This window comes from Argopecten irradians, chromosome 2 (genome assembly GCF_041381155.1).
Source record: "Argopecten irradians isolate NY chromosome 2, Ai_NY, whole genome shotgun sequence".
NCBI classification, from domain to species: Eukaryota; Metazoa; Mollusca; class Bivalvia; order Pectinida; family Pectinidae; genus Argopecten; species Argopecten irradians.
Window position 1 is genome coordinate 7,389,543 of NC_091135.1, and position 14,107 is coordinate 7,403,649.

At 32.4% G+C, this 14,107-nt stretch overlaps 1 protein-coding gene across 1 annotated transcript; it reads left to right on the forward strand.

Moving 5' to 3' along the window:
• Positions 1-3,483: 3,483 nt before the first annotated feature.
• On the forward strand, positions 3,484-10,783 carry LOC138314301 (protein LSM12-like). The gene is made up of 5 exons (XM_069254571.1): positions 3,484-3,659; positions 5,136-5,269; positions 5,912-6,021; positions 6,345-6,471; positions 7,164-10,783. Exons 1-5 carry the CDS (start codon positions 3,527-3,529, stop codon positions 7,251-7,253), a joined length of 594 nt encoding a protein of 197 aa, XP_069110672.1. The 5' UTR covers positions 3,484-3,526; the 3' UTR covers positions 7,254-10,783.
• Positions 10,784-14,107: the final 3,324 nt, after the last annotated feature.

The following is a 14,107-nucleotide window of genomic DNA, read 5'->3' on the forward strand; positions in this document are numbered from 1 at the left end:
CCTTACGCTGGAGAGAATAACATTCAGACATAGTATGCCCTACTTTCTTGCAGTAATTACAAACAGGACCAGAAGGAGACCCCACACCTACCCTATCATCTGTTTTAGAAGCAGACTTAGTTTTATCACCTAATTTAGGTTTGTCGTTGGAAGGGCCACTAAAGGTTGGGTTCCTAGGCTGACCAAATTTACTAGTACCTGTGGTACTGTTTTTGTCTTGAGAACTGTTTTTAACAAATGAGCCTTTGTGGGTGAGAGCGTAATCATCAGCCATTGTAGCTGCTTCACTAAGTGTTTCAACTTTTCTCTCATCTAAATGAGTTTTTATGTTTATGTGGACACAACGTTTAAACTCCTCTATCAACAATAATTGCCTCAATTTACCGAAATCCTCATCAATTTCTTTAGAATCACACCACCTATTAAATAATTGTTCCTTTTCTCTGGCAAATTCTACATGAGTTTGTTCATCTCTCTTTCTCGAGTTTCGAAATTTCTGGCGATAAGCCTCAGGAACTAACTCATAAGCTTTCAAAATAGCTTTCTTGACTACTTGGTAATTTGAAATATCATCAACAGATAAAGAAGAATAAATGTCTCTAGCTTTACCAATCAAGACACTCTGAAGAAGCATTGTAAGCTTATCTTCAGGCCATTTCATACTATCAGCTATTTTCTCAAAATGTAGAAAATACTTGTCAACTTCTTTCTCTTGAAAAGGAGGAACTAACCTAATATTTCTACTGACATCAAAACCTCTGTTTCCTTGTAAACCCCTAAAAGTTGGATTACTTGAACCGTCTTGAGAAGCTAGCTCTAATTCTTTAATTCTAAGTTCTGTTTCAGCTTGAATTTTCTGCTTCTCTAGTTCTAACATCTGATCTCTCTCGATCTCTTTTTCTTTTAATTTTCTTTCCATTTCTTTTTCTCTTAACTCTCTTTCTTTGTCTATTTCTTTTTCTCTTAACTCCTTTTCTATTTCTCTTTCTCTCATTTCTTTCTCTATTTGTTTCATTTTCATTTCATTCTCTATTTGTTTCATTTTCATTTCATGTTCAAGTTCCATTTGTCTAATTTGGATTTCTGAAGTGACTGTTTCCTCTATACTATCTAATGCACTAGAGTCAAATTTGCCATTGTCAACAAAATATCTTATAATTACATTCCTAATTTCAGCTTTCCTCAAATTAGTTTTGATAGTAAGGCCTAAATGTTTACCCAATAACAGTAAATCCTTCTTACTAACTTGCAAAAGAACTTCCAGGGATGGCGCTTTAACAAACTGTTCTACCTGCATAGTAGTCATATTTATCTAGCTGTTGGTTTCAAATGTAAACTCAAAGTTTGTACACAAATTTTGAAAATTTCTTAATTAATTTTTCAAAGTTAGATTTCACAAATTGAATATCGATCCCGGACGAGCCCCCAATTTCTGTTACATGAACGAATAACAGAAAGGAGAAACCAGCAGCTAAATTCAAAACACAATTTAATTATATATACAATATTATACAGAGATGGTTTACGATATCTAAAGTAATTGGTGGTGGTACAAGACTAGTACGATGATTTAAAGTGTTACTTATCTGTATGCGAATGTCCTGGTACAATCCTTGATCCTTCCAGGTTTCAAATTAACAATAATCACAAATCCACAAGGAAAATTGAATGTCCACAGATGATTTGTAAAGTTCCAGGCAATATGAATAAATCCACACAAAGTGTTGTAATAATCCACAGATAAAGTCACAATAGCTCTCCCAATAGAATCTTATATGGCGCTGTACAATTCTTGATATGTCTTATTACAGGTCTCATTACAGTTCTGATTAGCCTTGGGCAGCTGGAGTATATATAGCTTAACCCTAATTCAAGAATATTGGAGAACCTTCTACTTCTAGAAATATGTAACTAAAAACAGTAAACAAGTAAACACACATAACTTTCTGGAAATAGATCATTCTAGATCTCTACTTAAAATCAACATGTTTACAAACACATTTGTTTATACATGATTATATTCTAGGAAGTTCTATAACCTAGATTAATGACATGACCTTTAAAGGATGTATTGATAAAAAAAGCTATAGGAGTTATCTCCCTTATCTCATAACTACATGTATTTAGTGTCATACATAACAATATATACTATTATTCGCAAAGCACCGTAAGCAGTTTTCCAAAACATTTGACAATGAAATCATAATAAGCAACGTTTACGGGATTGCTTGCATAATGTTGGAAGATGAGTAAATGCACATACACGTATACTCTAATAGAAAGGTTAATGTCATATAGATAACTTAGTGTGACTTTGTGTCTAGTACGCAAGATGACTAAATGGTAGAATTAAGCACAACTTTTAACACAGAAAATGACAAAAATCAATTCAAAAATTATATTATCTTTGTTGATTTTTTTTTCTCGTAAAAATCGGTATGTATCGCAAACTTAAAATTTCAGTCGGGTTTTTTTTCAATGCTACATTTATGTAATAATTTATCTAATGCAAGGATTCGTAATCCTTATTGTAAACCCGATGTAAGTACTATAAAGAATTCTAATTTTTAATCTAATTGTGTCAGAGTGTAAAAAAAAACTTGAAAATTTAGATTTTTTAACAGTCATATAGAAGAAAATACATTAAAATGTAAATATTATGATAACACATAAACTCGTTGTATCCAATAACTAGGCGTGTTTTATAGAGGAGAAAACTCTTTAAAATTTAGGTGTTTTTTTACGGTTTTGAAAGGACCACGACATACGCACCTTTTCATTATTGAAAAATATTCTAATTCGAGTCTAACAATTAAATGTGAGGAACAACAGTTATTTGTAAGGAAACCTCTGTTTAAACTTTTTTCTCTGGATTTTCAACTGTTCATTTAACTTATCAGGTTCTGTACGTTAGGCCTGCAGTAAATTGCAATTTGCAAAATAGGCCTATACAATACATTGCAACTATACAATAATGAACATGTGCAATATAATGTACGAAGGTAACGAACAACGAGTTATCTCTCTTATCGCGTCATCACCAACTAAATTCTCAACAAATTTCATACGATATACTTCATAAATTCAATTATGCCTAAGTGCTAACACACAAAATCATGTAGACCTAGTTTCTGACATATCCCCCATTTTCCGAAATTACACGTGTACGATGGTCGCGATCTGACATTTAGCACGTGACAGTGAGTGATAAAGCAAAAGGCGTTAATCTTTTACTTCCTCCAGCAATCACGTACGATTATTCAGGTTAATCATAACAAAAAATATCATCACTGATTTCCTTATTTGATACTTTAGAAAATATAAATCTTGTCTAAAACAATAAATTGATTAATACCTTTGGTAAAACAAATATTTTTGTTATTATATTACAAACGTTAACATATTTTAACAAAGATAGGAAACAGTTTGTAGCGTATCACTGCATAAGAAACGCTTATCAGCCAATCAAAACTGTACTTAATTGAAGGTGCAGCACACGTACGTAAAAAAGGCTGTCCAGCGAAAAATGAAGATCGAGATGGCACAGGACGGCGAATACTTCAGTATAGGAAGTATTGTGAGCTGTACGACATGCTATAACCAGAAAATACAAGGAGAAGTACTCGCTTTTGACGAAGGAACAAAAATGCTTGCAATCAGTATCCTTTGCTGTGTACACAGCACAGCCAATTATGGGTCTTCGAATGACAACACGCACGAATTCGAACCGGGATGCAAAACAAACGACTGTCGAAATGTCAGATACATGTTTTCAATACTATAGTTATATTTATTATGTACGCAATATTGTTTGTTCGTGGACTGATTGGTGAATTTAATTATCCTGATTACTAAATATGTGCTCGAATGAATAGTTTCTGTTTTTAGAAATAGAGGGCGTGCTTCTTCAATCCGCATCGTTATCATATTAAATTGCATCAAAATATCAAATTTCGCTTTTATGAAACTTTTATAAGCCAATGATAGCATTTTATTTCATCTTTAGTATTTGCATCCGTACGAACCATAACGATCTGTGCGAGTTAGCTGTTACTTGCATGAAATGATCCTGGCATGGTCCCGACCAAATTTTGTTATTTTTCGGGTTGATCAGAAATCCAAGGTGGCCGCCACAGTCGCCATCTTGAATACATATTTTGAACATCTTGTCAAGTTCTACCTGTACGATTTAGCTGAAACTTAAATGAAATGATCCTGACATGGTTCCGAACAAGTCAGTGTTGTTATTTTTTGGGTTCATCTGAAATCCAAGGTTGCCACAGCTACCACATCGAAAACACATTTTCGAACTTCTTTTCAAGTTCTTCTTGTGTGATTTAGCAGAAACTTGCATGAAATGATCCTGACATAGTCTGAACTGAGTGTTTTTACTTTTCAGGTTGATACGAAATCCAAAGTGGCCACCTCAAAATCCATCTTAAAAACACATTTTGAACTTCTTCTCATGTTCCATAGGTGCGATTTGGCTGAAACTTGCATGAAATGATCCTGACATGGTCCCCACCAAGTGGTGTTATTTTTTTACGGGTCAATCCGAAATCCAAGATGACCACCACAGCCGTCATCTTGAAAACACATTTTGAACTTCTTTTGAAGTTACACCGGTGTAATTTGGCTGAAACATGCATGAAATGATGAAATGTGCATGAAATGATCCTGATATGATCTTGACAAAGTGTTGTTACATCTTTGGTTGATCCCAAATCAAATATGGCTACCATGACACCATATCTAATTAAGTCCCTATAGCTATATGACTCTTGCCTAGAAAGTCATATAACTGTTATAATTAAGGCCCTTTGGTCTCTTGTTCTTCTAAATTTATAGTATCATAACATCATTTATAATCCCAAAACCTGGTAATACTGGCCATATATACATAATGTGACATGGGGTTTAGACAATTTATACTGGACATGTATATACGTATGTGTAACGTTATATCCACATATTTATTTTTCGTTAATCTAGATCAGTCCTTATACACTTCCTCTTTCTTGTCCATGTTGAAGATTCAGTAAGCCCACCACTTTGTATTCAATACTTTATCAGTGATTTCATTCTCTTTTATCTCTGAAACATGAATAGTTAGTGACTTCCTTGACCCTGCACAGAAACTTTAGCAGCAAGTGGAAAACACAACCTCCATGACATCCGAATGGTGAACTTGGCATATGTGAGTGACATTAAAGTCATTCAGGAGTCTGATGAACCTGCCCCAGCATTGAGCAGTCTTAATTTACAGAAGGTTTGTGAAAGGTTTATTTTATATTCTTCAAGTTCATGATCACCATAGTGTATGAAAATGATAGTTTCTGCTCCTGCTTATCATTAGAGATCAGCAATAAGAGAGTGGGATGGCTGGTTTGTCCGTTGTCAGTACATGTATAATATATGACTGGGTGAGGTGTTGATTAGTATCTTTGTTGGCACACACAACACATATGTACCTGATTTGAGTCTAAATGTTTTTGATGGTCTCTTCCATTTTGACTGTATTTTGTCACTAAATGTTGCTGTATATCTACAATTACCATTACTTCAAAAATTCTTGTTTAATCAGTTATTATTCTTAGGATGTTGCGATGTTTCCAAAGATGACTACCATGGCCTTCAATTTTAGGTCGAGGATAAAAGATTGTCTGGACTTTTTATATCCAGTTTGAGATATTACTCAAGTTGACTTACTATGCATAAAATCATAAAAATATGTTTATTAATTTGTTGTTGCAATGAGAATGTCCTGTCTATAAACCAGGTTAATACAGTTACACAGTATCAAACCTCTATAACACTCACACTGACCATTCTGTTGCACTGTATTTGTAATCTTATATGCCTGTTACAGTTTATATTTTATATATATATATTGTAATTATATATCTTGCAGATCACATCCCGATTGAGGGAAAATCTGGAGGCTAAAAAGCAGAAAGTAAACTATGTTGGAATCGGAGTGAGTGCTGATGGACAGAAAGTGTTCAATTCCATTGTGAAAACGTAAGTGGTAGTTGTGATTAATTCCATTGTGACAGCCATCTTCATAGATTTAATAGATACAAAACAATCTATTTAGTGTATGATTATTACTTCATTCAAAAAAAATTTTTATTATACAGATTAAGTATGGGGTTGAGGGATATAGCAAGTTTATGGTTTCCGGCGAATTGTCTATTGTCTAAATAGGCAAGTTTGAGAGAAACAGTAAACACAATAGTCCCGAACAAATTAATTAAACATTATTAGGTACATTATTAGGTATTTTTGCATTTTATTAATCCAATTACAATGTATATATGATAAAGGATTTGTTTTGGTTGCAGACTAAATGATTCTAGATGGGAGGGTAAGAATATCATTGTAATGGGAGAGGTATCAATACGGCCTCCCTATAGTGTGGACGACTGCAGAGGCAAAGAAGGACAGTTGTTAACTCATGTGAAAAAAATTGTAAGTACACTGATGAATATATAGATGTAAGGTTTCTTTCATTAACCATTATCCTGCTGACTGCAGTAAATAATACATGGCAGAAGCTCGGCATCAATTGGTGATAGCAGCATATGCTGGTTCCTTAAAAGATTAGATGTAATTGACAAAATTTAAAAAAAATTCTCTCCTCAGAATTTGTCATATAGGACAGGTAAAAATGTAATGTTAAAAGAAATATTATAAATAACTTTACTGAGGTTATTCCTTATAAATATCATTCAGTATGGCCTATCTCTCCAAAAAAGAATTATTTTATTTTTTAGTAATTAATTTTAATAAGATTTAATTTCATAATCTATTCTTCAGTGGCTAGTATTTCTTTACCAAGCTTTTGCAGAAATGAGAAAGGGTTGAGAAAATACAAGCACACAAACTTTTGCATAAAATTTGAAACCATCTTTACCCTAAAAAGTAGCATTTGAGATCTATTAACAAACCACAATTTTTCTGCATTTAATAATAAGACATATCAAAATATGTATTTTACTTAAAATTAAGACAAACTTTCCTTGAGAGAAGGGAGGGAGGGAGAGAGAACAGTAACAAAAAAAAAAAAAAAAACCAAGAGAAGCTGTACATGTAGAAGCGAAACTTTGAAATTTACAAAAATCAATAAGAGCAAGAAGGTGTAAGTAAAAAATTTTTTTTAGGTTCATAAGCATCATATATCAGAGGAGGGACAGAAAACAGAATCACGCAAGTCAGTGTCCCCCTCGTCAGCCTCACCGGTGTCTTCATGAAGAGCCTCAGCCAGGATATAAAGGAGCGGTCAAAACTTCAATACAGCCTCTAAATCATGGATGAAATATGAAAAGCCGTGACAAAGACTTTTTTGTCAAAAGTCATTTCTGAATTTTTCTATTTAATTTCGAGAACTATTTATTTTTCTAGACGTTTATATTGAAACCAAGTCTCGGCCAAATACAAGTACATACACATAAAACATATGGAGCAAATAGTTATGAGTTCAAGATTGTCAATAATTCAGATAGATTTTTCTCTCTTTGTCTATCTGTAATGTTTTTAACGGTTGTTTTTTTAGATGAAAATTGGTCGCTCTTGGTCATATAAACAAAACAAATATGAACATAGTCCACAAAAATTTATAGACTTTGAAAGGGAAACTGTCCTTGAATATCCTTTTCAGTTCAAAAATGAACATTTAACGTTATGTAATTATGACAAACTCTAAAAAAAATTCTGCTAATGCGTTAAACTTTTCTGCTATTGTGTCGTAGTGTTTACAACGCAACAGACAAAAACCATTTAATGATTAATCATTTAAATTTAATTCGAGTAAATATACAGCTCTTTTAATAGGGTGAAGAAAATAGATAGTTTTCTAAGCTTTAAGTTATTTTCAATATTTTATACTTTCTTTTTTACCTGTTTTTGAGCTCATGATCATGGAAAAAACTTAATTAACAGACAAATGAGTTCCAAAACTGGAATTGGAAAAATGGGGGGAAATAGGAACCTGTTCGTAAAGCACCACTGTGTTTCATTTATATCCATTCATACATTTTTGTTTGGGTGAAAATATGAAATCGCCAAATAGATTTAATATTGTACAGACCAAATCCTTAGAGAAGAATTTTCTCACAAATAGACAAATAATGGTCAAATAATGTAAAAATGTACTCCTTGAGTTACTGGATTTGTCATCATTTGTTTCTTATTAATTGCTACATATTAAAAAGAATGCAGATTTTAAGAACACTCATTTAATTTCTTTTTCTTAATTTCTATACTATGCACATTGTAAATGTGAGAAATTTTTCCCTTCTGTATAACGGCTAAAGAAAATAGACTCTGTGAAATGTTTGTACTTTTCGTTTTTCAAAGTTGTGTATTTCTGTGTTTCTGTATGAAATAAGCAATGTCTGTTTAAAACAATTATGTGCTGTTGAAAAAAATATATAAGTGTTAGTACGTTGAGCGTACCAAACAGCACTGTATCTATAGATTTCAACTTTTGAATTGGTTGATGAAATCACTTGATGATTTTGATTGTCTTCAAAGTTTACCTGTGCATTGTAATTGATTTTAGACGGAAGTTTTAGTTACATTATCATTTGTTTATTCATAAATATGGAAATTATTACATGAAAATTCTAGAAAGACCTTCTTTGTTTTTGAAACAAATTTTCCTTAAGGGACATTTCTTTGTCAGAACTTAAGAGTGTTGAAATTTTATACAGAATATGAGAAAGCTAATTTAATACATGTTATAAGACCTATAGGTAACAGATTCATATACAAATGGTTGAAGGAAAAGGATGTTCCATAGACATTAAAATGTGAGTTATCATACTTAGAGTTGATTTTTGAATTTTGAGGACTTTCAGTTGACTTTGATGTAAAATGTTAATTTTGGCTATGAGAGATATTAAATTTATTTCCCATTTAGCCTTATTGTTTCACATTGAAATTATTTCAGACAGAGGAATGTCCCTTTAAACCAATCATGACATTGTGTTTATATGTGTTTAATTTTCTTTCATCCCAAATGTAATTAGACTTCAAAAGAAGAAAAAAGTGATTACATTGAAGTAAGGTATATGAACATATGAACTCTACTAATATTCATCTGGAAAAGAACGTTTACTTCAATCATGCCCATAATTGTTTTGTTAAGATTAACCATTATCATATAATTTCATGAAAATGTTATATTTTCCTTTTCAAGTCATAATGTAACTGAAATACAAGATCGATTATGATTTGCTGAACTTGTCGTTTAATAACAATCATGTACTGAAATGAAAATTCCTTTCCTTTGCTGCGGTCCAGCTGCTTCTAATTATTCTATCTATCTTATATGATCATTCTGATTCTGTATGTTAAATTGTAATATCAATGATCACTGGGATATATTTGAATCTGACAACAATTGAACACTGGCAAATTAAATGGTTAGCATGCAGTCCATACCGTTTACGTTCTGTAAACTAAAAAAAGGTCTCCAACACTTTGGATTTTTCATAGTGAATTTTATGTAAATGATATTACCATCTGAAAGGTTTAATTTAGATATACTGGTTTTTTATGAAGTATTTTTTATTGATAGTGCTAGGAAAATGCTTCTGAATATGGCATAGTCTTAAGGACCTAACTGAAAGACAAAAATTCCTGAATATTTTCTGTAGGAAGGTATTTTGGCAGAAAATATTATTTTGTACAGTTGAATTTATTTTACTTCATAATTTCAGCCAAAGAAATTAATTTGCTCCTTACCTTAACATTTCCGAATATTTGTTTTTGTGAATAAAACAAATATGGTGTTTAAAAAAAATCAGAATAGCTAGATATAGCTTACACTTACTAAGTACGAAAACAATTTGTTCCTTTTTGGATGCAGGGAGATTGAAATATTTGGTATGGTTGTGATGTGTTATAAATCTCCAAGAAATAATTATATTGGAGATCTTCTAGATTGTCAACATTTCATTTGAATTCTGGTGACATATTTCAAAGCAAGTGTTTTAGCATATCTCAATACAAACTTTGTTATGTTTTGTTGTGATCTACATAAATCATGCAGAATATCATGTCTTGCACACGATACAAAAATATTCTTAAAAACACTTGTAAATTGAATGATTAGGCGCTGGATTTTCATATTGGTATCTGCAACACTAAATTTAAAGTTTTTCCTGCGATCATGCCATTTTGAGGTTTTCCTGTCATGATTGATACAATCCTTTCAACTAAAAAAACCCAATATTAACAATAATTGATGAAAAAAAGTAATTACAGAGAAAAGGATTTTTTGTCCATTTCTCAAAATATTCTCTTAGACAATTGTTCTTTTTTTGGTATAAAGAGTATAAAGTGAAAGGAACGAAAGCTTTTAGTTCCTTAGATGAGTTGATCTATTATCATATTTTAAAAAGTCTTCTTCAACACACTGGGTCAAAGAAAGTACAACTGTTATACGTATGAAGGAGTTATTTCCCCTTCTTTCAAACAGAATGGTATGGGAGTGATGCGATATTAAAGGGGGGGACAATACATTTTTCTTTGAACAAAAATCTACACTTAAAGTGTTACTGTTCATTTACTATTATACTATTTATTTGATTAAAAGACATACAGATATACAGAAGTTTAAGCTACAAACAAACAAGACTAAACTGTTTTTAGTGAAAACATTAGCAATTTTGTTTTTTATATTTTCCTGCGGACATATGTTTACTGAACCCCAAATAGGTCTGAATCAGTAAACAAAGTGAAGATGATGAAATAAAGAAAAACAAATTTCACAAAAGGAAGCGTTGTATGTTTTCTTTTTGTTGTCTGTAAAGACCGTATATAACATATTTTGATAGTTTAGCATGCAGTGTCCAGAATTGATTGTAATGTTTTTAAAGCTGAATTTGTAAAACTATGGGGTCATATTTACAGCAGAATGATAACGTGTGGCGATAGATGTGGAGTAATATACAATCATTGTTTTCTCACAGGAGTAGATAACCCTGCACTTCTTCAATAATTAGTCAGTATTTTGACAATGGCAGACATTCCCAACACAATAGAATAAAATTTTTGTAACGTTTCGATAATTGACATTTATCTTCATCAGATTACGTTTGATATGTACAATCGCTGCATAAATTGCTGGAGAGTAAGAGATTGTAATTTGTTTTGACGGTCTATAATTATTCGCCGACAGCATAAACGATACTCATCATTTGAACAATAATTGGCGTTTAATTAAGGAATAGATTTTAATTTTGTTGAGGTTATGAGGGAATAATGGAGCACGTGTAAATTATGTAACCCCGGCGAAGGCATTTCATATTTTAAACAGATGACAACAACTTTTCGTCTTTTTGCCTCGAAATGACAACTTTTCGCCTGGAAGAGACGAAAAACGAGAATTGAGATATTTTGTTTTCATCTTTTCCGCACAAATCAATCTCCGTTTATATATACTGAAATAACTTAGACGATGGATGCTGTTTACAAATCTTGTCAGGACAACTCGTCCTAAACTACGTTCTAGATGCATGATATTAATAAAATAGTAATGTTGTGATTATGTGTAGATGTGAAAGTAGGCTTTGTATGTGACGAAGAAAATTGGTATCATGGTAACCAAGTTCCTTTAGATGTGGATTTTAAAAGTGCCAATAACTCGTTAGTCCATGGATTTATTTTGTTCAAATTTAAGTCAACTAATGTACCAAATGACGGTTACCATGAAAACATTCAGTGTAATTGAGGCTTCTGATCAGACAAACTTGAGATATTGTCCTATTTAGATAAAATAGTTGTACATGTATAAGGGTCTCATCATCCTCGATACTCAGGGAGTCCGATCACTTTTAAAAGATCTCTACCCTCCTGAACTATTTCATTCTAAAATTGTAGGCAACAGAACAGAACAGATAATTTAGTCATTTGATGTATATCAAAAGGGCCGTGTAACGGTACACTATGGTTGACAGTGTTGCTTTGAAAAAGGGCGTCACTCTCTCTGTAATCTTCAAAGAAATATTTTGTAGGCCTGTGATTTGTTCCCCTGAGCTGCCTTCAGTTTAACTATGAGATAGTCCAGGGGTGTAGAGATGGTAAGTGATCGGAACCCTTGGAGTATCGAAGATGGGTTCTCAATATACCGAATCACCTGTCTCTTAAAATGAGCTTAAAATGATCTTTTTGTTGAATGAGCGTATCAATAAACGACAACAAAAAGAAAGGAGCTCATTTTAAGAGACAGATGATTCGGTTATCATGGTTACAAACGAAACATCATGTTAAATTTATCGTTGGTGAGCATGTAATTAGTCCTATTTCTTTTTAAATTAACGTAGCAATCGGTTGCCATGGTCACCGATGAGGGGAGGCGAGGTATCAGTTATTGGATTACGGTTGCGGTTTCAACACGTGCAGATGACCACGATCTTGAAATTCAATTTTAAATCATAGCATTTTGACGATATTTTGTTTTAAATACAAATACGCTATAATCACTAGCCATGTCGATAGAATAACCTATGGAACATGACAAGAAGCAAGAGAATACAGCTACACGCTATGTGATAGAAATAATGATAGTTCTCAATTCTTTATTTTCCTTACCTGGACAGTGGTGAGCCTTCATTTCCATCCTATATTCCTTAATGTCCCTTTTCCTTATCGTTATTTCCATGGTAGGTGTCAAATAACGGCAGAGAAATTGACAAGTTTAAGGGAGAGATACATGTACAAGTATCCTAACACTCCTGGAAAGTTTTAAGGTCGACTTGAAGTTATTAAAAAATACTGTTTCTATTTTCTAAGAAAATGACTCTTGTTACTACAGCTGTAGTAGTTCCGTGACTGGTTACTGTTTTCCATCAAGAAGAAAAGAACGATCACTCATAGGAACTCTTTCTTAAAATTATATATATTAATATTTTATCAACGTTTGAGGTTATAGAAAACAGTAAGAAGTGTTTTATTACGTGCGATAAGACTTAGTTCCTGGAAACAGGATATTGCTTCTTAAAAGTTGATAAAAAGATAATTTATGTCAAGAGCACTTAATTCATTTTCTGAGATCTTATTTTTTCTTTTACGAATTAAAAGTGGAATATATGTACTAAAACATTTCTTGAATGAAAACCGATCTTTAATCAAATCTATTACAGGATTAAGATGTGTTAGTGTATACAGTGTATTTAAGGTAATATAGATTGTTAAACCAAGATGACACGATCCAAGAAAAATTGTTTCACATATCCAATACGTTGGTGTGACTTGATTAGTTTAACGTCCTATTAACAGCTAGGGTAATTTAAGGACGTGCCAGGTTCAGATAATGAAAACCGGGGTGACCCGAGAAAAGGCATCGACTAGCGATCAGTACCTGGCAACTGCCGAAATGGGATTCGAACTAAAGGTGGAAGGCTTGTGGTTATATGTCAGGACACCTTAACTACTGGCTCAAAAATCTAGGTAGTTATAATAATGAAATAAACGACGAAATAAAATCGACCCGCATTATTTATGTGAAAGTTATAACTATGCTACAGTATACGCTTATTCACGCTTAGTTGTCTTTATAGGGAATGTATTTGTATTGCCCGTCAACCACTGCCACCCCAAGTCGACGTTAATTCCTTATTATTGACTTCATGAATAACATATATACATACGTGTAATTATGTCTCATTCAAAGTGTCTAATGTGATGTTTGACGATATCTATACCTCCTGTACTCTCCTGCAATGTTTGACGATTTCTGTACCTCATTATCTCAGAGAAAGTATATCTATGAGTAAAACAAAACCATATCTTTACAATGGAGGGCATCTAAAAGTTTGAAATAATTCTTATCTTTAAAAACAAAGAAAGATCGCCTGTATTATTTGTTTTGTTAAATGTAAATTTTACATTTCGCGTTTCCCATACAACAATTATTTTCATATATTGTCATTTGTTCATTTGGACCATTTTAGTGGAAAGCATTTAAATAATTGTGTATTACTAGCTGCTAACACTTGGCAAGCTCAAAATGAAACACGACATGAAAGTGAATATACTAAAAGTAATTATATAGAGAAGGGAGGATCTACAATCATTGTCACCATTATACTTACACTGC

Excerpts from the sequence above, each read along its gene's own strand:
- LOC138314301 (XM_069254571.1), top strand. The coding sequence starts at position 3,527 with ATGAAGATCGAGATGGCACAGGACGGCGAATACTTCAGTATAGGAAGT. Across the intron at positions 6,022-6,344 it reads TTCAATTCCATTGTGAAAAC|ACTAAATGATTCTAGATGGG; the intron begins GTAAGTGGTAGT and ends TTTTGGTTGCAG. Across the intron at positions 6,472-7,163 it reads TAACTCATGTGAAAAAAATT|GTTCATAAGCATCATATATC; the intron begins GTAAGTACACTG and ends AATTTTTTTTAG.